Source organism: Pseudopipra pipra, chromosome 1, assembly GCF_036250125.1.
Source record: "Pseudopipra pipra isolate bDixPip1 chromosome 1, bDixPip1.hap1, whole genome shotgun sequence".
Lineage (NCBI taxonomy): Eukaryota > Metazoa > Chordata > Aves > Passeriformes > Pipridae > Pseudopipra > Pseudopipra pipra.
The window spans coordinates 103,527,691-103,553,274 of NC_087549.1; the positions used below are offsets into that span (position 1 = coordinate 103,527,691).

General features: G+C 38.2%; 1 protein-coding gene across 8 annotated transcripts in view; it reads right to left on the bottom strand.

Annotated features, from left to right (window-relative positions):
• The window catches only part of TPK1 (thiamin pyrophosphokinase 1), a 298,387-nt gene that overhangs the window by 141,794 nt on the left and 131,009 nt on the right, over nt 1-25,584 (bottom strand). For all 8 annotated transcript variants that reach the window (XM_064668750.1, XM_064668803.1, XM_064668777.1 and 5 more), the window contains one exon: nt 14,769-14,841. In XM_064668750.1, the coding sequence (XP_064524820.1) occupies nt 14,769-14,841 (73 nt within the window). The remainder of the gene's footprint in view (nt 1-14,768; nt 14,842-25,584) is intronic.

Consider the following 25,584-nt stretch of genomic DNA (forward strand, 5'->3'; position numbering starts at 1 on the left):
GCTCCATCTTAGGCCCTGTGCTCTTCAACATCTTCATAAATGATTTAGACACAAGGCTGGAAGAGCCCCTCAGAGAGACCTCGACAAATTAGAGGGCTGGGCAATCACCAACCCTATGAAGTTCAACAAGGGAAAGTGCTGGATTCTGCAGCTGGAATGGGACAACCCTGGATGTCCATACAGACTGGGGAATGAGATGCTGGAAAGCAGTGCCATGGAAAAGGATCTGGGGTCCTGGTCAGTGGCAAGTTGAATATGAGTCAGCAGTGCCTTGGCAGCCAGGAGGGCCAGCCATGTCTGGGGGAGCATCAGGCAAAGCATCACCAGCCGGTCGAGGGAGGAGATTGTCCCACTTTGCTCAGCACTGGAGCAGCTTCACCTTGAATACTGTGAGCAGTTTTGGGCACTGCAATATAAGACAGATATTAAGCTCCTAGAGAGCATCCAAAAGAGGACAACAAAGATGGTGAGGGGCCTTGAGGGGAAACTGTATGAGGAGTGGCTGAGGTCACTTGGTCTGTTCAGCCTGGAGAAGAGACTGAAGGAAAATCTCATTGCAGTCTACAACTTCCTCATGAGGGGAAGAGGAGGGGCAGTCACTGATCTCTTCTCTCTGGTGACCAGTGACAGAACCCTAGGGAATGGCCTGAAGTTGTGTCAGGGAAGTTTAGGTTCGATATTAGAAAAAGTTTCTTCACCTAGAGGGTGGTTGGGCACTGGAACAGGCTCCCCAGGGAAGTGGTCACAGCACCAAGCCTGACAGAGTTCAAGAAGTGTTTGGATGATACTCTGAGGCACACGGTGTGACTCTTGGGATGGTCCTGTGCAGGGCTAAGGGTTGGATTCAATGATCCTTTTTGGGTCCCTTCTAACGCAGTATATTCTGTGACTCTGTGAAGGTCACAGAAGCATCTAAACGGATCATCCAAAAAAAAAACCCCAAAAATTATCTACTAAAAGCAAGGTTTTTTCTCAGTAGGTTACCATGACAAGCTCAACCCAGAAAACAGTTTTGTTGTTATTCTTAAATGACACATTTATCTTCCCAGACGACTCTGTCTAAATGCTTCTAATCAGTTTATTAATTTTATACATCTTTTTAGTCTTCTAGAAAATGGTGAATGGTTTTCTCAGTTTTTGTTTTTTCCTTTTTTTTTTTTTAATAATCAAGCTGCACTCAGACGGAAATCGAAATCAAAATAAAATGCACACAACCACTATTTCCCATTTTTAAAAGCAGTTAAAGATTTTAGTTAAAATCTAGGACAGGTAGGATTCTCCTGTCTCATCAAATTTAATCCAGTGTCATCAATGAAACATGTCGTGAACATGTCAATACTTCTCACAAATTTTCTAGCATCCATTTAAAAGTACTTCTGCTCCAGCTACAATCTCCTGGAAGGCTCAATTCTCCAATGGATAACAGCACACTTACAATTTGCAGCTTGATTTTATTTGAACAGATCTTAAATCAAGACTACTTTTAATCTTCTCCAGTCCTCCTGTTAAGGCGTTTATGTATTTACTTTACTTTAATTTCATTAGGCTAAACAATATGAGCTCTTTTAGCCTTTTCTCCTAAAAAAGGCTGTTGGGCCCCCTGCTCATTTTAGAAGGTAGTTTTTGAGCCTGTTTCAGAACAGGTTCATGTTTTCTGGAGATGGATTATCAGAGATGTATGTTGTGTTCCAGAGGCAGCATCAAAACCTTCTACAGGGTCACTGAGAGAGATCCTGCTGCTGGCTGTGAATCTTTCCTTCATCGGGGAATCCTCTTTGCTCCTGCTGATGTCATATTGTGAAATGACACGTCCAGTGTCATTAAGTCTATCTCTTCTCCTGCACATGCGATTGTGAGCCTGAGCTCTGTGTGATATGTGGAAATTGAGTCTCCTAACCCAGCTTTTATGTCCAAACTAGGATTCTAACAGGAGGTTTAGCAGGTTTATCATCCAGTGTGTAGCTGTCACCTTTTGATAACAGCAATTTTCACTGCCATGTTCTCCTTCCCATTAGCCAGTGTGTTTTTCCCAACTTCCACTCTGTCCTCTCTCCCAACACTTAAGACAGGTTTTGTTTTGCCATGGACTGTTATCTTCAATGACCAAGCTGTCCTCGTGGGTCAGTTTGACTGCTTCATTTTTCTGCATTTTCTAGGTAACTAAAGCACCCATTACTACAAGTGGAGCTGACAGAAGAGAGCTCTTAACTCACTGCACATTTTGTACTTCAAAACAGTATTTTTGCTGATCAGTCCTCCTCCTCTTCCATGCTTCACACGTACTCCTAATTTCTTTTCTGAGTTCATATGGTTATATCTGAAGTCTTCCTTGTCTATCTTTCACTTTTTGTTTACAAATCAGTTACAGGCAGCAGTTTTTAAGACAAAAGGGGTGGGAATTTGCCTTCTCTGTTTAGTGCATAAGATCCAACACAAATGGCTTTCTCTTCTCAATTTCTCAAGGCACGTCCTTTTTGAAATGCAATTACATAAGATTTATAAATAAACCCCCAAATTGGAGTGGAATACAGACCTCACAGACTTTTCATTCATCTCCACAGTTCACAAGTCAACTTCCGATCATTCTATCCAAAGTAATTTTTGGCCCCCAAAGGTATCAGAAATGCTTTACTGTCTATCAGAACAACACTGAAAATACCACAACTCCTCATTTCTTCAGAGACTGTATGCTAAAATATTATCTGCCATCCACCAGTCAGGTATACCTGGGTTTTACCATTTAAATAGCATTTCTTCCCTCATGCCCAAAGAGACGAGCACAAATCAGCTGACTGTAATTTCACATTACCTTCCTTTATATAATGTAATATTTCTATTTAATCCTTGCCTGTTACTTTGCCATATTTCCAGTAAATCTGTAAAAATCTATCTGCATACCAATAACAATTGGCTTAGTACTTCTGTTTTGCTGCCAATTTTTTTTTACAATAGTCAACAAAGCATTTCAATTACTTCTTGCCGACCTTATCCAGTTTTCTAGCTGGGTTACGTATATTGACCAACTCCCACTCCAATCCACATTGTCTCATACTTCCCTCTTCTATGCTCTAACCCCCAATTTGTGTTTTTATCCTCTACTAAACAAAGCTATTTTATATGCTACAGAGACACAAATAAGCTTATCTAACCACATTTTGCATTTAAAAATTAACTGATTTACTGGACACATGGTTGAACTCAGTACCTAGAGATAACGCTGATCGTTTCTCATCACCAAGCCCTTCCGCACTTTAGGAGCAGTACTTCTCATCATCTCATACCTCATTTTTATTCATACACTGAAAGAAAAAATAAACCATTCTACTTTTTTTCAAACCTAAGCATTGAACTGAAGTCAAATTACTACAATAAAATATAATAAAAAATCTCTGACTCTATGGCAATCCCCTATCAAAAGCTTCTTTAGCTTACTCTAGCTTGAAATTCTTGAACTAGTAGGGTAGCCAATTCTGTCTGTTCTCCTTAACTTTCAGCAGTTCATATTTTAAAAAGCTTCTTTATTTACTTTGCATGATTTTAAACCAAATTGAGGAATTAATTAAAATAGTGCCACATTATTCACTTTAATTAGGTCTACTTTTTAAGATAAATGTATGAATTTAATGAAATATAAATCCTGTGGTTTCATCTTTCAGATCAGGTTTGTTTGTTTTAAATTTGTGATAGTAACACAAAAAGTAGCTGCTAAATATTTATTAACCACTGAAAGGCAGGTAGAGGACACTATATGTTTCTAAATTGGACACTCACAGAAGTGTCTGACAAGCAGACTTCAAAAACTATCTTATCTGCCAACACAGCAACTGGAAGAGACCTCCTGTCTCATCACACTTGCTGCTTGCAGTCCTAATTAACTACATTCTAAACACCCTTCCACTGAATCATCAAAGACCAGAAATGGGCTCCCTGCACTCAGGCACATTTGGGGTTGAAATGTCTGGGATTTTATAGCCTCATCAATATCACTTTCAAGGACATGTGGCCATTTAGAAAGCATGTCTGTGTACTGTTCCACACAGTATTACACAAATACGTTTAATGAATGCATTTTTGAAGATGCAGTTTCAAAGTCTGGCTCTTCCACTGTGTTTTAATTCAGATTTCTGGGTCCGACCATAATGCTCTTACTTCGCTCATACCTCAGACAAAACTCTCAGCAAGAAAGGCTCAGGAGCAATCATTTTAAACTAGTGAGTCATTGGAAGTAGCAAGGAAAGAAACAGCTAGGAGAGTGGGATGGCTTGCAGCTGGAACAAATAAATCATCTATTATCAGATAACAGGATTGGCAGCCACTGGCCCTTATAGTACCTTTTGTGCACCTTCTTTGAAAGTGAATTTAACTAAAGGAGAGACAGTGTAAACACCAGTAATATGATTTGGGGACAGTTCATCTTTACAGAATTTACATCTTTTTACAGAATTTATCAAACCATATCAGATTTACGCTAACCCTTCAAAGCATCTTGAGTTTTCCACAAAAAATACATCACATGAGTGATAAGTAGTGCTCCCTAAGGGACCTTAAACTTTTTATACTATTTCCTTTCCAAATCTAACCACTCATTGTACACTGATGCCTGTCTCCTGCTCCACCACACTCTCCTCCTGCCACAAGGAATTTTGACCTATTCTACAGCATCTATAAGCTGTCAATCCATACTTACATTTTTCACACTATATAGAACCAAGTTCAAGAAGATCGTGTCAAAAACCATCAAATGCAATTACTCTCTCTTTCCCATATCAATTTATTTCTCTACCTACACATCTACTCACACTTCAGGTCTGTGAGGCACTTAGGCATATTATCGACACACAAAAACATTACACGGGGCTGTCCTGTATTCTCTACAGGAAGGCAAAATCAATGGAGAATCACTGACTTTCACTCTTAACGCTGTGTAATCTCCATTTTGCCCCCTTTCAAAATCCTGAAAGCCTCACTATTTGTAATAGCCTTAAATAAGCGGAAAAGTTTTCAAATTCATCACTTACTTCCTTTTATTAACTCTAAAAGGTGAATTGAGGTATTATCACGGCTTTTGGCCTTCTCTCTGCAGATGGCTGCCACGGGGAGGACCCATCTTGAAAGTCCTGTCACAATCAGCAGAACTGCCACTGACTTGGATGGGAACAGCACTTCACACCAGGACACCAGCCAGCCATGCCTCCTGCAGACGTGCTGCACAGCGTGACACTTTCTTTGGAAGCCTGGTGCCAAGGACTACAATCAACACTTCATCACGGACTGCAGTCAATCGGAACAAACCAGTTATTTTTGATGAAAAAGTGTTCAAAAAGACTTTTCCATGAAGGAGAAAGCTTGGTTTACATTTAAGGCACTGAAAAGTCCAAAGGTTCACAGCTAGAAGGGTGCTCTTCTACAGAAGGGGAGCAAAGCAGAAAGAAATTGAGTCTGGCCACAACCAGTTATTTCAGTGCACTGAGGGTGGCACAAGGGCTGAAGCATGTAGAGCAGTTTAAACTTGGTAATAAAGGAAAGGCATGTGCTTGAATCCATAACTGCCCGGGGAGAGGAGGAGTTGGTTTGTCCAAACACTCAAAAAAATTACAAAAAATATTTGAAAACTTATCCCTACCCCTGTCCAAGATCAAGCCAAACATATTTTTATTCTGGAATCTGTGTGAGTCGATTCCACTGTTGTTGATAAAAAATGTCCCTTGCAACACCCTGCCCCTTAAACCAAACTATACTTGCTCAAGGTGTAGTGGGAACAGAAGTGTTTTGGAATTGTAATGGAGCTTTTAAGATGGAAAAACACTTAAAGGAGTGACAGACCCCCTCAACACTGTCTCTTTTACCTTATGAGTTGGAGAATAAAATGGAAGTTGAAGTGTGGTATTGACAGTTTCCTCCCCCCATATGGCCCACTTCTAGTCTGGGATGAGCTGAAGATATCAAGAACGTAACCCCATTAAAGAAAAGATTTTTTTAATCAGTCTAGAGACCTTCCTCACATTCAGCTGTGAAACAACTGTCAGTGCCAGATCAGAAATGCACCTCTGCAGGTATATTAGGTAATATGAGTACACTTATTTGCTCCAAAAACGTGCAATAAATACAGGATACAGAGTACATTCTGATGCTAGTGTGCTCTACTACTGTACCTGTTAATATTTCCACTGGGAAATGTATCTTAAAGTCCCAAGAAATACAATCAAATTTGATTTGAAGACAGAATGGAGGCAAAGGCTGATATCTTATGTCTCAGAAGTACTTTTGATGCAGGATCCAAACACATCACTAGTGGATGCTTGGACATACATTACAGGAGCAGCTGCTGAAGAATTTGGACAAAACAGTCTTAACACCTGTAAATTTACTGTAAATATATTCAAACTTCCATTGAAGTTAGTTATGTTTTATTAATTAAGTTTCCTCCTGGTATATGCAAATGCAACTTTTACCCTATTTCTGAGTGCAGCTATGAAAACAAACATTGTATTTTTCATGCTTTTGACTAACTCAAAATTGAACTAGTAAAAATAACTACCTGTGCTCCAGAAGCTTCACCTGAACTTTTCTGTCAAACTCTTCCCCTCTCCTGGTTTATGAATAACCTTACACTTCTGTGATTCAGTTAATTAACACAGGTAAATTCAAATTTGGCAACTTCAGCTCATATTTTGTTTCACTGAAAAGCTACAAAAGCATTAAACTCCTCTACCTGAAAAACGCACATAATTTTCTCTCTTTTCCATTTGTTGGCTTGTAGAACACTTATCTGTGTGAACACAAACAGAACAAATCCAACCTTATTCCATCTGGATTGTCATCCTTGAGGTTTTGCAATTGTATTTCTGTAAGTGAAGCGTAAGCACCACAAGAGCAACGTTATGGTAAGCTAAGACATACTGTCTCTCTATCATGTATCCCAATTTATTATGCCTTTTAAAGTTCATAGGTGTCAAACTGAAGAAGCAAAGATTATGGTGGCCTTGGTAGATCTGCCTCTGGAGTCTGGAGGGTAAGGAGAATGATCCTGAGTAGTCCACAGGCTCCTTTTAAAGCAAGGGAACTCACTCACCGAAATTCTTGCTGCAGGTCCCTGAAAGCATGTTGGAAGCACTCCTCCTCATCCTCTCCTGCTTGAGCCCACCTGCAAACCTTCCTACTTTGAAATGAACAACAGATTGCATCTTTTCACTCTGCTGCTGAAATGAGAGCTGCCTGCTATTTGACAAGATGCACAATAGAATCATTTGCACAGGCTGACAAGCTGCTTCTCAAAATACTTGAAAATTGTAGCATCAGGATTTTGGGGATCTTTTTCTTGGTTAATGATCAGGTTTGTGTACCAGTTGCTCGCCAGAGTTGTGCTTTGGCTAGCTCACGACCTGCCGCACAACAGAAACAAACTCATAAATCCCACCGGGCATTTGAACTGAACTTGAGTGTGCAGCTATGTTTGATGAGCTGTGAGGTTGTGGGTTATGCAGCTTCATTGGATACTGTTCTAATTAGAGGTCCATAGGCAAGGGCACTGAGCCCTGTGCTTTGGGAACAAATTTCTCTTACATTCTCCAAAAAGAAAAGATGGATGTATAAATCCTACTTACATCTAAAAGGATGTATCATCTGAGTCTTTAACCACTAGTACCATATCAAAGTTATCTCTTTTGTGTGAAGAGGCTTAATCACAAAATAACTGTTCAATTTCCTTCTCCAGATTAAGCTGTCATTGTTTAAAACTCCTTTTTTGTTCCTTGCATTGGAAATGAAGCTAATTCAATGCCTTTCTATTTTTTTAAACCTTTCTGTTATTTTCTCCATCACAGGCTGACAGACCAGAGTAATGACTTCTTTCAGAGATTAACATCAGATTAAATTTTTTAAAACTCTTGAAAGTAACTCAAATGTCTAATGCAATACAGATTCTAGCCTTTCCCTTCCTCGGGCCATAACCAATGGAAAGGAGAAATAAATCTCATACTGCAACATAATATTAAACTGAAATTGGATGCAAGACTAAAATACCACCAGCATAATTTTTGTTATATGGTGCACTGTTTTCTTGCATATTCTATATTCAAGCAGTTGAGCCTCAGCTAAAGCATTTGTGAGAAGAAAGCAAGAAACTGCAAATTGTCATTTCAAACCTAAGTAAAAGAAAGACAAACCACCTCTAATAAAAGTTTGATCTCTTAATTTCTATATGTTGTCTCCAAAAGCTACATTACAAGCAGCAAAATACTGCAAAGGAAAATAGAGTAGCACTCTTTTTAAGGAATGAGAACTTGATCAAATTGCATTCACAAACTTGCTAGATAAATTAAGGACTGACTCAGGCCTTAATAAACATACAGAGTAGCTCTCAATGACCTCAAAACTCTCAGAATCTCAATGATATTATATTGATCCTACAACACATAGGTTTTAGCTGTTTCTTCAGGTTCAAAAGGAGTGATGCGCAACTCCCAGATATAAAGAACACATATTGCTTAGAAAGATGAAGGCTTGTATAACTGAATTTGTTTTGATTTGTGCCTTCTCTGCCTCCCTGTCCCCATAAATCTCATCTGCACTTAAACAGATAAATTGTTTTCTGTAAACTGCTACCTTAGTGAAAGTGTAAAGATTGATCTTAGAAATGGACAGAGATTTTTTGGGGGGTTGTTTGTCCTGGAGTCCTTTGCATTAAGGAAGATTCTTTTCAACAGGACATCATACAGACATTATATATATATTAACACAGCAGGACACAAAACATCTGTACAGGTTGTACATAATTTTAGGCCATAAGTTTGATGGCATATGTTTGATTGACATAGTTGTGCATACACCCCTACATACCTACAGGAATGCTAGACACAATCATGTTAATACAATCAGAACAGCAGTGAAAAGGTGGTTCAAGTATGTTTATCCACTCTTTATCACAATACAAAAATTCAGGAGACTCAAATGTAACTATCAAAAGTCTAGTACGAAACCAAAATAACATCCAAAAGACAGATTATAATTCTCTGTAAACACTTAAAGTGGGAAAAATATTGCCAAGGGTTTTTTTTGTGGATGCTTGCAGTCTTTTTTTTTTTTTTTTGTGGATACTTGCAGTATCATCTACATATTTTGAAGAAAAGCGAGTAGATGAATTTTGGGGAAAATTAAATCAATCTGTGAAGCTATTGAACACAAAAATACCACCTCTGACTTAGGAAATCTTTAAGCTGTACATTACAGAGAGATGGAAAAGTGTATCAAAGAAGCCCCACTGTGTCTACATATACTTTCAAAGGTATTCTGTACTGGCCCAGCTGAGACCAGACACTGACTGAATGAACCTTTGGTCTGACCTAGTATGACTGTCTGTCACATTCACCTTAACAAATGTGCCACCAAGCACAGATTCTCTTACAAATTCATGACATATCTGGAACATTGTGATATTACTTTCATTTAGCATGAATAAGAAATCATATAACCAGATTCACCTAGACAAGTCACTTGGAAACACAGTCTTGACAAGACCTCCGATGTACTATTCAAGAATGGAACCATTTATGAAAGCTACTGTTGAATAATTACATGACTAAGGCATACAGAAAGCTTCCAGTCTAAAATCCTAAATTGCATACAGTCATATACAGTTTGAACTGTTAATAACAGGACCATCCCAACCCTATAAATCATCTTGACTTGAACCTCTATCTATATTAAGACACTGAGGCTCTTTCAATGAATGTACCTCAGTAGAAAAAGATTGATCTAAGTCCAGGTGGCACTGGGAACCCTTAACACATCAGAAGGTGAACTGAGGTAGGCATAGCACTTTTTATGCTTGTCAAAGGTATCTTCAGCAGGACACACAGAGCAAGGGACTGCTTGAAAGTTAAAGTGGGGAATGTCAAGCAGAAGTAATCAGTCTAATAGCAAGACTGAACTGTCTCAGATCCACCTGCACAATTTTTGCAACTCCTTCTTTAAAGCCTCTCACAAAGGAATCAGGGTCTAAAATGAACCATATTTTTCTTAGAAAACTATTCAATGTAACAAGAATGCTCTAAACGAGTTGAACGTTTTAATATCTGAAGTCCCAACCTATATTAAAAATTAGTTTTAGGAAAACATACTAACATTCAGGGATAAAAGATAAAATAGTCACGAAAAACTCAATGGCTTTGTAAGTCTTAAATTGTAATAATATAACTGAGATAAATCAATTAATATTGGGATTTCACAAAATTATTAAAAAGTTTGGCCTCGGAAAGCAAGCAGGGAACACAGCATTAAAACATGCAGGTTAGCGAGAAAGTGTAGAAGTTAGAGAGACATACGAGCAATATATCAGTGCTACAAATACATTTTGTAAATCTAATTAAAGATGCATCATCACAGAACAAAAAGACAATACTCACACCGTACCTATTAAGCATTTCTACAGCCCTGATAAACATTACACCCTGGAAATGGAAATAGGAAAGAGAAAGTGTTATAGCTGCAGAACTGCCTGCAAAAATAAGCAGCTCTATGGGACTTGAGAAGAGAATAGGAAAAAAAATGGATTTGTAAATAAGTTTACAGCATTTAATTACAGATCTGAAGTAAAGCCTACTAAGTCTACAGAAGCCTTTCAAAGCACATGAAATTTACCTAGCAGAAAAGCCAAACTGGATTTTTAATAAATAGCATAATCTGGATTTCAAAGGGCACTGGATTCAACCTTCTGCTTCTAGGCATAAGTACAGATTTGGTATAATTTTAATAATGTCTTTGGTCTCAAAACTTCAGAAACAGAACATTGTTTGAGGTGTAACAATACAAATGGCTGCCTTAACTGCAAAGTAATGTTTGAAAGGTTTCCATAATAGAAACATTCAGCTAAAGCAAGAAACAGATGAAACTGTAATGACAGAAATATCACCACAAATCCTCCCTGCTTTGTACAGTGTCATTTCCAACGCACTTCAGACTGTACAGAGAAAGATTGCCAGTGCATCTATTATGGGATCATATGAACTTGTGTATTTATCATGAAAGTACAAAACCTCTTCTCAATATCTATTTTAACAATGACAGAAAATACACAGAATAAAGAATATTGAATTGTTATTCTTTATCCTTCATTTATAGTGCAATATGATTTTAAAAGGAAATTTTAAATACGACACTTCATTTCCAGTTGTGGTGCAGTTTTATCCAGTTTTAACATTACTTAACTCTGAGAAATGGGGGAAATAATCACTAATCTTTTAATATAAAGAATAAAAGACTACAAGCATATCCTTAACAAGTCAATGAGGCAAAACTAAGACCACAGAAAATGAGAGTAAAGCTGAATAACTTCTGATGCATGCTTACTTATTCTCTCCCAGAAGGACAACATATCCAAGTCATCACTTACACATTCCACTAGTAAGTCTATTACACAGTTACCTTCCAACACAGCACTTGTGCCTTTAAGCTCTTAACTAAATATGGCACACCACACCTGACAGAGATAAAAATAAGGTTCCCCTATACAATGGTGATTGTCCTCCTAAAGGGGAAATGGAAACACTTATCATGTAATCCTTGCTCAAGCCACACCAGAGGAAGTGGCTTAAAGATATCCCTAGTAAAACTTGAGGAATAATGTTTCCTGTAGTGGCATATACTGCTCTTGCTTTCATCACTTCAACGAGGTAGAAAGCCTTCCAAGTCCAGGAGCAACCTCCTGGCATGAAGCTGGTGTGATGGAGAGCCAGGTTGTTACAGTTTTGTGATGATGATACAACTGCCTACAGACAATGCTTCACAGAACCATAATTAGTTTCACATACTGAGTTTAATACTTTCTGCTTCTTACTCAGCACTACACTCGTCTGTCTTTGACAAAAACACTTGCATATGATTATGTTCTCTAACTCAATAATTAATGTCCATAAGCTTTACTGTGAAAAAGTAACTCCTCTTAGCAGTGGCATGCTATCGTCAGATAGATAAAAAAAGCCATGATGTATCAATTTTTGCCCATAGAAGTAGCTTTTATAAAAAAATAAAAACAATTGATAAAAGAGAATGCTTGAAACAATACATTAAAATTCTCTAATGATAGTGGCTTACCTTGTCTCTGGGTGTAATTTGCCTGTTGGTAAGGAAGGATGGTATGGGAAGCTACCCTAACTCACAACATGCTGCTACATACTTCCCTAATGTCAATAGTACTACACTGATCTACTCACCTGAAGTTCTCTCACGGCCTGTTTTAAGTATCCCTAATACATTTTCGGTCATGAACACATACAGCATTTCCAAAACACAGTGACTTTGGAAATTGTCTGGACTACAGAGCGTGCTTTAATGAACAAGATGTTTGACAATAGAAGAAACATACAACTTGCTCCAAATTCTGTGTTTTATTATATTTTTTGCTCAAGATAACCTTAGACACTCACCTGTATCTACCATTCTAATTTTCTGACCATGGAAAGTTAATTAAAAAATGCAAAAACATTAGTTTTCTTTCCATGTACACACAAAATTAAAATCCTAAAGTCTAACTGCATTGTATGAGGACCCCAGGCAAGGATTTTGTAGATTAGATTATTCTGTTCATTACACCTTTACAATCCTGATGAATTACTGCTTTCTTTACAGGCTATCAGCTCAGCACTTGCACAGATGTATTAACTCTGTATGAAGCAGAATTGTTCACTATGTGTTCATAGAGAAGATGCAACCTGCATATCAACAGTAAGTTGCAACTGAGCTGACAAAAGGGATGCTATGGCCAGAAAAGTAATAACTGTGAAAAAGGGTAATATCCATTTACCTTAGCTTATCCCTTTCCACACCCTACTGTATTCTTCCACCTTCTACCTCTTCCATCTCCTCCCTCTCTCTGTTGAATGATCCTTAACTTGCATTCTTTGGTAGGACTTACCTACCTACCACCATGCTGTTTATTTAAGCATTAATCATAGAATCATAGAATGGTTTGGGTTGGAAGGGACCTTAAAGAACATCCAGTTCCAACCTCTCTGCCATGGGCAGAGACACCTTTCACTAGAGCAGGTTGTTTAGAGCTCCATCCAGCCTGGCCTTAAACACTTCAGAGATGGGGCATGGCATCCACAACTTCTCTGGGCAGCCTGTTCCAGTGCTTCACCATCCTCACAGTAAAGAATTTCTTCCTCCTACCCAATCTAAATCTACTCTTTCACTTTGAAGCCATTCTCCCTTGTTCTGTCACTACATGCTCTTGTAAAAAGTCCCTCTCCAGCTTTTTTATAGGCTCCCTTCAGGTACTTGGAAGGCCACAATTAGGTCACCCTGAAGCCTTCTCTTTTTCAGGCTGAACAACCCCAATTCTCTCAGCTTTTCCTCATAGGAGAGGGGCTCCACCCCTCTAATCATCTTGGTGACCCTCCTCTGGATTTGGTCCAACATGTCTATGTCCTTCCAGGTCGATGAGGACCCCAGAGCTGGACACAGCACTCCAGGTGGGCTCTCACCAGAGTGGAGTAGAGGGGCAGAATCCCCCCTCTTGACCTGCTGGCCACTCTGCTTTTGATGCAGCCCAGGACACAACTGACTTTCTGGACTGCATTGCTAGCTCATGTTCAGCTTCCAATCCACCAGCACCCCCAAGTCCTTCTCAGCAGGGCTGCTCTCGATCTGTTCATCCCCCAGCCTGTATTGATACCGTTGGTTGCCCATGACCACACCAAACAGAGCAGTGGTTTTTGTGGTTTCTGTATTCATTAACAGATCATGGATTTCCAGCCTGTAATGAATAGCATTAACACCAAACTTTTTATTTTATTTTCTCTTCCCAAGCTGTAATTTAAACATTCACAAGCATTTTTCTTGAGCTGTTCTCCTAATATGAACTGCCATCACACACTTCTCCCTTCTAAAAAATGGAATAGAACATGGAAATAAAACTCTACAGTGTTCAGAGAGGGACTAAAACCCACCCAGCTCCACACACTCCTCCAGCCCACCCCTCACAGTCTGAAACTTTTTTTCTAACCATTGAATCCCAAGTCCATTAGGGAAGATTTCAGGCAAATTTCATTTTTACACATTGAATAGCAGCAGACTAAATCAACTAGCTCACAAGGATGAAACACTTACTCCTCTTGCAAGTACAGCCTGCTGCAAAGGTAAGCAAAGTGAGTTTACATTTATGTTGCTCACTGGAAACATGGTGGCTACACTGGAAATAAATTAACATATGGAGGAATTTATCCAATAACACATTAAGGAGGGCACTGCACTGGTGAAGCAGAAGTAGTCAGGTGTAATTCAGTGCTTCAGTGGCTGAGGAAAGAGACAGATGTCTCCATCTGCAGCTTTCCTCGAAAAAGGTAAAGTCATATCATACAAATAACAAACAGCGAAACTCTCTCTAGAATGTCTGTAAGTGCCAGCCAGGTGGGAATTACAACAAGTTAATCTTTATTTCTTTGTATCTCACCACGCAAAAGAAGTCAGATTTTTCAGAAAGTTTTATCCTAGTTTCTCATTACTGTAATCTCTAGCAACATACAATCTATTTCCTCACCTCATGCTATGAAAAGTCTCCCTACACAGGCAGTACTGCACCTCCTGTGTTTACTTTAAGCATTAGTACAGTACCACATGAAGCTTAATCTCTGGGCTTGTAAGGTGCTTCACAACCGCAGCCTTAAAGAAACCAACGAAGCCAGAATTACTTAATGACCAATGGGGGCACTAATGGGTTGGATCTTACAATGCTCTATCACACAAAAATTCATCAGAGACATTTAATTTACCTTGACCTTGTAGAACTCCTTGACTTCAGGCTGAATGGAATCAAAATCACCACTGATGTAATCAGGCAAAAAACTGAAAGGAAAGCAATGAGCAGTGAAATGAAAAATTAATCCATCTTATTACATTTAATATTTATTTTCTCAAGAGTACTAAGGGGTACAAGCATTAATCTCTTAGGAGTTCCTTAAAAGCATGTTAAAACAAGAGGTGATATGAAGCGATACAAAATAAGGTAAGACAAAACATAAAACTGGTAAATCTATTATCCCTTCTTTGTTGAGGGAGCTACACATCTCTTATACCTCTCTAGGACAGTAAGGCAAGACTTGTATCTGTCCGGTTTCAGAAAGACAACTTTCAAATATTTTTCAGATGTATCATTCAGTCAGCAAAGTATTTGACACAGCATATCAGAGTGCTATCCATCAAGCTTCAGAGAATGTTATTTGTCAGAAGATTATGATGATGATGATGCTTCGACAGCTGGTATGCCATAAATGTTTCAAGGATTTGTATTTTAGTTGTTAGTGATGTCATCTCATTTCTACTCTTCTAGATTATTAAAAATACTCTCAAAATATAGAAGTCAAATGCTCAGTGATTTTTAACTCATATCTTCAATGTACAAAATGTGTATGAACTCCATTTCAACTCCTAACCATCATTCAAACAGTAATATTGCTGCAAAGCACATGGAAATAATTTTGTGATATTTATCTCAAGTTGCTTCTTGTAGTTTTTAAATTGCAGAATGCTTTAAAATATTTATTGTATAAATTCTTATCAAATTCATAATGAAACAAACTCTGCAATAGAAAGAACAGTTTAAGAATATTATTTGAAAAAAACCCAACAAACAAACAAACAAAACCCCCCAAACAAACCAATCAAAAAACCAAAACCCCGGCACAGAAATACAGCTTTCCACCTTGCACAATTCCTTTAGATTTAAGAAGCAGCTAAGAAGACGGGTGAGAGTGTTGCCAATTTTTCTGCTTCATCATTTTAGAAGAATGCTGAAGGGTCTACAAAGTCTCCTTATCGGTAAACCTATAAAAAAATCTCATGTTCTGGCAAAGATTTCAAAGGAGACGCGTGGTCACTGGCCACCCTTTTCTTTGAAAACTGAAAGCTGCTTCAGCTGAAGCTGGTAAGTACAATTGCTGTGAGTTAGGTCATGTGCAGCTACGGCATTTCAAATTCACTGCTCTCTACTCTTACTAAGGCTGTTATAAAAGGATATGTTCTGAAACTAATCCCTTCAGAAGTGATGCTCCCACACTTGCAGTGGTGGGAAGGGCAGTCCCTTCTGCAATGGGTTTTTTTGAGGACAGAAATCAAGCAGGAGAAATGCAAATGCTTCAGTGCTCTGTTTCATATGCCCCAGACAGTACGGTTCAAAACCAGCAAAAGCTAACCAGAAAATCAGGTTTGCTCCTTCATTGTAAGACTTTTGTAATGTACAAAATATACCACATTTTCAAAAATTAAATTTTTAATTGCTGCCTTTTTACCTTTCCATGAGTTTCCTAATGAAATATTTACTGAATACAACAAGCCTAAAAATTTGCAGGTACTCTCTCTCAATTTGTTATTTTCTAATTATTTCTTCCTGATTGAAGCAGAGCCATTAAAAGTAAACTCACTCTAGGCATTTCAGTGGTGGCCCTGAATGCAAGCTCTGGAGATGTTCCAGCAGGCTGGGCAGGAAGAACAGCAGCCAGTTGTCATGGAAAGCCAACTTGGTATGACATACACATCCACTGATGAAAAAGCTGTTTCTCTTACTGAAATGCTATACATAATTCCAAAAGTGTCTTTGTCTTTTTTTTTTTTTTTTCTTTTTTTTCTCTCTACAGCAGCTATAGATCATGGTGCTTTTAAATAATCAACCCCTTCTCCTGAGTGCTTCAAGAGGTATAAGTGGGAGCAGAATTACTCAAAAAATATATCTTCTCAGAATCAAATACTTTTGCACAGCTTTTGTTCTCATCCAAAGTAAATAATTTCCATGAAAAAAAGCTAGCTGAAGTTGTGTTTAAATTTTTACAGACAGAAGAACAAGAATTTCGGTTGTATCTCCCATAGGCTCTGCCAGAGGTCCTGGCTGCATTGCCTGAACATGTCTCCTCTGCCAGGAAGCACTATGTCCATTTTCAAAACACCCTCTCTAAATTGTTCACTTGGAGCAACCACAAAACCAGAAATTACTAAAGGGAATAAGGAATTGTGGCTGGGAACTTCAAAATTTCAAAAAGTCTAGGCCTCACATTAATGATTATGAAGAAAAGAATTCTTTCTTCTCTTCTCCTCCCTTTTAAAAACACCAGAAACAAGGAAAGTTCAGAAAGTCATGCCTGATGAATTAAAAAAAATGAGTAAATCCACTTTATCTTCAGAGGGAGGATGGCTGCTCTTTGTAGCTCACTGACTATGAAAACCAATAAAAGGCAAGGCAACACTCAGCATAGAGTCAAAGACTGCATTTGAGACAGTCCTTTTTAAGTTCTGTGGAACAAATTGCCTCATCCAGGTGAGCAGAATTGAGTCCAGGCTCTTCTCCAGTTAACACAAGTGAAGAAGAGTCATTGTGTGAAGAGATGTCCTTGATTGACTACCCTCATAGAAGATTAGCACTAGCTGATATAGAAAAAGGAGAAATAGTTGAGAGAGAGATATATGGAAAAAAAAATCCTACTAAAGTAACTCATGCATATTTTGTAACAATTGTTTTTTCACTTGCTTGTTTTCATATAGTTTTGTATTTACTCCTGAATACAGACTAGTGCAGGAGAACAGGCTTGGAAGATTCACACATCAAGCTTACTACTATGTGAGTGGAACAAATTATCTCAGAAAAAAAGTAACAAGAAAGGTCTCTCCATGAAATTTAAAACAGCTGCCCTTATTTAAAGTACAGATTAAAAACAGGTATTATATTAGTCCAACTCATGTTTCCCTACCCTCTGACCTCAAATTCATGAATAATTCTTATTCTGTTGCATAACTGTATTGAAGATTACATATTTCAGTGACACATATGGCACACATTCTTTAGTGAAGGACTAACTTTTTTGCCCATGATGGCAAAAGATGTCTTTAATTCCTGCTTAAAATGTGATTTAAAATTTTAATTTCTAAACAGTCTAGATGATGTATTCTACTGCATTTCAGAGCCATGCTATACCAATCTCATTACCTATTAATTATCACTATGCATATAAGGTCATGACCAGCTCAGCTGGCTTGATTCTCTGCTGCTTTATATTGGCATTTATCAGGAGTGAGCCAACTCCTTAATCCTAATGGGACTGAAAGCATAAATTCTTGTAAGATCAGCCTAGTCTACCAAATCTTTTCTAGGGTCGTCAAGCAGCATAACACCAGGAACTGGGCAACAAAAAATCTTCAGAGGTTTTGGGTCAACTGGAGTTTTCCTTTCTCTTCTCATTCTTTTTCCTTTTTTTTGCGGTGTCAAGGGGTTTATTTTGTTTGGATTTAGGTTGTTACTTTTTGTTGTTGTTTGGTTGGGATTTTTCTCTTTTTTTTTTCTCATGAGGGTATTTTAGAATCATACTGCAACCATCTGAAAGAGTACGGAGTCAGGAGGGCCAGGATTACTTTCAGATAAGGACCGGAAGGCACTTGGATAGCAACTGCTTATCTTTCGTCTATGCAACCTTTTTTTAAAAAAACCCCCATAATTTCAATGTGAAATCTTTAGTGGTTTAGCTAGCTTACCAAGAAAAAACAGCACTATTTCTCACCAGTTTTGAGACAGATCCCAGCTAGAGGATTTATACAAATTGGATAAAGGCTGAATGTTAACTGAACAGTTTTATGAATTCCCAGGATGCTGGGCTGGAAAGTAGGGGGGAAAAAAGGACAGATTCCTGCAAGTTTGACATAGTTTCAAGATACACCAATAAATTTTTAGACACCAGTACCATAAAGCAGTAATGGATTCTTATCATAGACACAGATTACAAAAATAAACACAAGCTATTTAAACTCTTGAGGCTCTCATGCTAAGTAAGCACAACTGTGCCTTTTGCCTTCAAGTGATCCATCTAATAGACATAGTTTAATTCAAGAAGTAGTATTATTTTTAAATATTCAACACTAACAAACTGTGTTAAATTTAAAGCATCGGAATACTTGCTTCTTTATTCACTCACTTTTAGAATTCAGTGTGAAGGGTTAAATATGCCTTTTTAAGAGTTATGAAAAAGAAAAAAAAACACCAAAAACTTGTCACTGATAATGTCGGAACGGCCAAAGCGACACAGATATCAGACGTAGTCCAGGTGTAAGGTGAACAGGAAGCTGTTTATTGCTCTCAAGTGTTTCTTTTATACTCCTTGTACACTATCGTGCCACAACACAATTGGTCAAAAGTCTCAAGCACAAAAAACTGTAGACACTGCACACACTCTTATTGGTGACACTGAAGACACTATGCATGCTGTGACATGCTATTGGTGACACTAGACACATTTTGATTGGTGACCTTTGGTCTGGGCTGCATTACGTTTGTTCCGTCTGGCATTACAGTAAATATTTCCTAAAAGTTGTTGAAATTCCTCATCACTAATTGCCAGGCTGCTGACAGGTTCTCTGTCAACCCCGACAAAAACTCATGCAAAACCATCACATTTTAGCAGTTTATAATAAGAAAAATGTTCCGCCTCCTTAAATAAAATGCTCTGGCACAACTGCTCAGTTCTATCATTAATTCAAAGTTACAGTTTCCTAGTACTATTGACTTTTCTTGTGATGTAGCTCCTTTAGCACATAATTGCCTGCAATTAACCTTTTTTAAACAAATGTTAACATCAAAGATATGAACATTTGAAGGCAGTATCTGTGTACCCTTTGATTCCTTCAGTTACAGCACAGAAAATAATCCCACATAGACAAAGCATATGTGTCCCAGCTGCATAATTTTGAGGGCACAGAGTGGGTTCCCCATGCTTTTTCTTCACTGCTAAAAATAAATTTCAAAACAGATGCCTTTTACCCTGGACTAACACACACATACAAGCTACAACCCTGTAGAAAAGAAGTTCAGTGAAGATAAAATGCTGTAGACTGAACATGGAGCAAAGTCACTAAAGTCAGCTTTGACTTTTGTAAGCATCTACTAGTTGAGAATACAGGCGACAAAACTCTCTAGCATTACTTCAGGATAAATATTAAAATAATAGTTTAACAAAAGAACCCCAACAAACATAAATTAATTCCCCCAAATCCACGTTTGCTAATTGTTAAGGTGCACTTTTAGCTTGTCCTCTTGACTGTCAGTCTTGACAGGAAGTATAAGTGAGGGCTGCCCTCATCAGAAAGGTTTTAAGTCTGTTTAAATCTGTCAAAAGTATACTGTTATCTGCTGTGAAGATCAAAGTGCCTTTTTAACTGCCAAAGACATGTACAGCACAAATAGATGCCATTTATATATTGTCTTAGAGCAGCATATTCAGATGTCCCAACTAGCTGTACAGAGGTGAGTTCCAGGGGAAAGGAGAAATATCAGACTGCAAGATATATTCAGAGTTAATGTCTATTCAATCTATAAATACCTTCATGGTATTATCTTCAAGGTTACCAAACGTAAGCATCACACTTGAAGCTCAGAAGCCAAACACCAATACCAGTAAAATTAATGAACTTCAAACTGACCATAGAAAAGACTTTCGCTTTGATTCATCTTGAACAGATCCCACTAATGATCCCACAACTTCTTATTATCATCAGGCCTTTAAAAAACATCTCATTCACAGTCCTTAGTTCCTTCACTCTACTTCCCAATCAAGACTGTCTTGAAGTCAGTAGGCTTACTTTTTCTGACTCCTGGTTCACATTACTGTTATTTCAACCCCCAAGCCCTCTAAAGCCTCCCTTATCACTATACAATATTTGTATTAGGGTGGCACTGACAAGGATGTGCTAGTACTGTATGAATTTGGAAAGAAACAACAACAAAAAACCCCTCAACAATTCTCCATGCCTTCTTCAAAGACCTTAATAAACCCTAATGTTTATTATGCAATTGCTTACACAGAACATAATTTCCAAGCAGAACTTTGCACACTACAATAAATCCAGATGTGGTTTAACAAATTAAAAAAAAAAAGGGGAAAAAAAAGGGGGAGGGGGTACAGCAACAGTACTGCAGACCCCAATTTAACAAAGAAAGCAAATATATGCATACATCAAGCCATACACAGATAACCAGAATTCTTTCCACAGTCAGACAGTTCTGTGGTTAAAAGTACTTGGATTATTTGGCAACCTTGAAGAACAACCTCTTTTTTCCTTACTTTTTAAAGAGCTTAGTATTAAAGAGCATATAAATATTATTTCATTTGCAAAACCCTATGATTTAAAGAAAAAGATAAAAGTGTGTGAAGATTTGAAGGCAGTAATGCATTCATTTATGCTTGCCTGGTATGCAGTGTCACCTTGCAAATAATAAAAAAATATCTGAAATAAATTGGAGAACATATTACCTTCAGCTCAAACTGCTATGCAAAGCACACATCAGGGGGACATCTTCTGCAGTAGACACCAACTCTCTCCAAATATCATTACAAATAACAAGCCATTTACACCCTGCCTCAAAACCCTATCCCTCAGTGACAACGATGAGCATTAATGATGGCTACAACTGCTGCATTTTTCTTTTTAATAGTCAATATTTGAAACTTTTCTCCAGTTACAATCGATACAGTACAAAATAAAGTCATACTCCAAGATTTAAGAACTTTTCACTTGTTTTCCATGGTGCTGAACATCCCCCTGTGTTCAGGTAAATACACATACTTCATGAAAAACCCAGTGTGTACAGGACAAGCAACTCCCAGAGACTGCTGCTAAGTACCTGTGCCTTTGTTTTTATTACTCACAGGCTGAAGCGTTGCTTAAAATAAAGAATACATGTCTGCAGTGTATGATCTTAGAGCCAATTAAAGCTGAAGCTATTCAGTACAACTCAGCATTGCACAGGCTCAAGCACTATGTTTTGCTGTTGGATCCTTATCAAAAGGAATTTAGAAAAAGAAATTCGAGCTGTGAATTTTCATCCTGCACAGGGCAGCAGGCTCAGGACAGCATATTAACTCAGTAGGAGAACAAGTTCCAGTGCTTCAGCATGAGTCATTCATGAGCACATGATTTTGAAAGGTTGGGAAAGCATAAGAACACTTCTGGAACTGCCAGACTCTAGTCTTCTAGGACCTAAGGCCAGAGGAAAGGGGAGAAGATGAGCACTGTAACCTCTGACAAATGAGAAGATCTGACTCACTGCGAAGATAGAGGCTGAAGAGACACCCAAAACTGTTTTTCCTGTTTTCATGTCAAAGTAACAGATAGCAGAATTTGGTCAGAAAATTGAGAAAAATCAGCCATTACATTAGAGGAAGGGACATTGTTTATTAACATTTTATACTGCATATGAAGAGTCAATAGGATGGGATATAAAATGTGGTAAACTTAGGTCAAAGCAGTCACAAACTACACAAACTGAGATTTAGAAAATAGTCTCAAAAAGGTGGAACTAGAAGCCATAGCTGGCTCAGGGCTTCTTTATGGAATACCACCAAAACTGGATTTTGCTGCTCCAAACTGAGAACAAGAACTTTTCCAAGACAAGACAATTTCTCTTCTTTCCCAGAAGTGCTAGAAACAGGCAGATTATATTTTTCCACCTAATCAGACAGTTACTAACAAAGCCTCCAGTATGGCTTGCAAACTCATTATACTCTTTTAAAAGTCAGTTTTGATTACTAGTATTTAAACTCTAAGTGTCCTTTCTGTGAACTTTCACACCACTACAAACACTTAAAAGTCAAGCACAATCAAACAGAAAGCAGTTATGCGTGAAAGATGTTCACTGGGATTTCCTTGCTTCCCTTAATTTACTTACTCTCTCCTGAGTACCTTAAGTACTTCCTGTCCTGAGTTTAGGATCTGTTCACATACTTCCAAAACCAGCGAAGAAGACCTGTGCAGGGTAGGTTGAGTCTGAAGAAGCCCTTTGCTTCTTCAAGGCTTGAAACTGCAGTGAGTAGCTTGCATCAGAAATCCTCTAGTCTTTTCTACATGATGACTTGTGAGTGCAATGAGAAGAGATTTATCCCCTTACTGAGCAACCTGTTCCAAGCAGGCAAGGAGAAATCTGTAGATTTTCAAAAGTTTTAATTATGCTTCTCCTGTTTGGGCCTGCATTTTCTTCTCTGATTTCCAACTACATTTTATAGATTGAATTTTTGTTTCATGGCCAGAAAAAAGACATCTCTGCACTTATCAATAAGGAGGAAGATCAGACTTAAAAGGTGAATTGCCATACAAAAATTTATTAAAAAAACACCTATGCAGAAGACAAAAAGTCTTAAGGAGGAAACCAGAACATCTGATTAAAACACAACTTCTGAAAGGCAAAGTTGATTCTACACAATGCTTCCTATCCTGGACTCTGATTGCCTGTAGAGTAGTCACTGAGCAAACTTCTGACTCTTTTTTTATTTTTGGTGAAGATGTGCTTGAGTACCTTAAATACATTAATATAATTTCTTTAGGTTCTCAGCCCTTACACTGATAAGGTACATAACATTTTGCAGAGAAACAATGTATTGACAATCCTGAAAACACTTAGACTACACAGAGGGACAGAACGTATGACTCAATGTTTTTAGGGAATGTGAGCCCATGAGGCAAGGAATGGAGACAAGACACACAACAGCGGACAGCTGTTTGAAGTCTGTTGTCTCTGTATGGCAGAAATCAGGTAAGTCACTGGGAGGCAGAAGTTTTATTAAACCTTTTGCTGCTGATCTCTGCTGTAGCTTCTCTGGTGCTGACAGAGAACCAGGATATTCCACTGGAGCATTAGCATTTCAAAAGGTGCCTGCACCTCTTGCCCAGCACAGTACAGCAGCATTAATTAGAGAGAGAGAAGAAGATAAATGTGCATACAAAATGAGAGCTGGGCTCTATTTGATGCTGAGTAACCCTTACCAAAAAGCATCCTCATTTTCATCAGATAAACTCAAGGAGGTATACTCACATTTCTCCACAATTTAGCTGTACAATGGATGACCCTATTTAATTTTCTGAAACTTGTGATTTAGACAACAATGTATTGCAAAGTTTAATAGAAATTCTTTTAAGGTTCCTACTGATTGAAAAGGTGAAAGGTGGGCCTTGAACTCTGAAGGAACTCGTGGAAAACTATTTAATATACTAATGTCCCTGTCTTCAGTGGGCTGGAGAATCACAGCTGGGTAAGGCTCCTGCAGCTGGCAGAGATCCTACTCACTTTAATCCTTTTTTTAACCTTTCTTACAGTGTCACCAACTCTACAAAGTACCAGGGCCATATTTTAGTTAACTAAGTCAGAAGGTATGAATACACACAAACAGTTCTCTCTTTCACAAGTAAGATTAGAAATACTTCAAAGACCATTTTCATGAGCACAGATGCAATTAAAATGCCTCTGATAAAGCTCTAATTAAAGAATAAACCCACCTTTTATAGTTACCTGGCATATGGATGAAATTAAGAAACAAAATAAAGCTGCTACTCTCATGTATCAATAAATCTACCTTCTGATCACAGCCTGATGTACTTAATTGAAATAGTTTTTCTATCAAGGTTTTATTTGTTCTACATTTTTAAGGGATAAAGACTGAGGAACTGACGAAATGTGTTCATCTAATGAAAAATCAGCTCTCTTGACATTTTCTTCTGTAAAACGCTTAAACTGCTATAATAAAGAGGTAAGTTCATACCTATGCTCTGCACCTTAACAGATGCAAAAGAATGGTTGGTTGAAAGGGGCTTGCCAGATCTAAATTTTTATTTCTTTCCACTGTTCTTTAGTGAACAAACCTACATGTAATGAAACCTACTAATGTAAAAAACCTGCTGCAGTTTCACCCTGGCCACTATATGAGCTGTCTGCTTTCCAAAAGACTCCAGAGTACAAGGAAACATGCTATTTTAGCTGTTAACATTCTCCTTTAGGTTAGTTGCAGTCAGGTTCCTCCTCCTGGCAGTCAGCACAGCTTCCAATGCCTCCCAAAAGAAAGGCCTTTTTAGAAGTTAGTCATTGCCACCATAGGGAAGCTTCCTGCATGTCCCTGGATGGCTTACCTAAAAAGGGGAGAGAGTAATTACACAGCCATGGTATCTAGTGTAAAGGTGGGAAATATTCATTAGGGGGAAAGAACCTAAATTTTGCACTGGCCAAAGTACCATGTCAAATCCTGAAGTCCTTCTTATTTCTCAGAGCTTCCTTAACTCCCTGAAAGCACCAGCTGCCACAGAGATACACAGAAGGTATAACCTTTTCCCATCTTCAGCTACTGTCCAAGGCTGGAATAACTCACTAGTAGCTAATCAGGCTAAGATAATTTACAGAAGCTAAGGATATAGTTTATATTAATTATTTCACAATTTAGCCCACAGCTGATAAAAACACGAAGCAGGCTATCTCCTCTCAGACATTATCCCACACCTGTGTAGTGGCTACCAAGGACACACTGCACTCATTTGATCAACACAAATTTCACCTGCTGCTTATTAAACTAATCTTACCAAGGAAACACTGATCCTAAGCACAACATACAATGGCTTTCATAATCACAAGAGTGATCATCTAGTTCTAATCCCCAAGCCATGGGAAGCAACACCTTCCATTAGATCAGGTTGCTCAAAGTCCCATCCAACCTGGCCTTGAAAAAGTCCAGGGATAATAAATACATCAAGGCAGCAAATTTCTGCAAGAAGTCAAGATCTGCAAATAATACTTCCTTC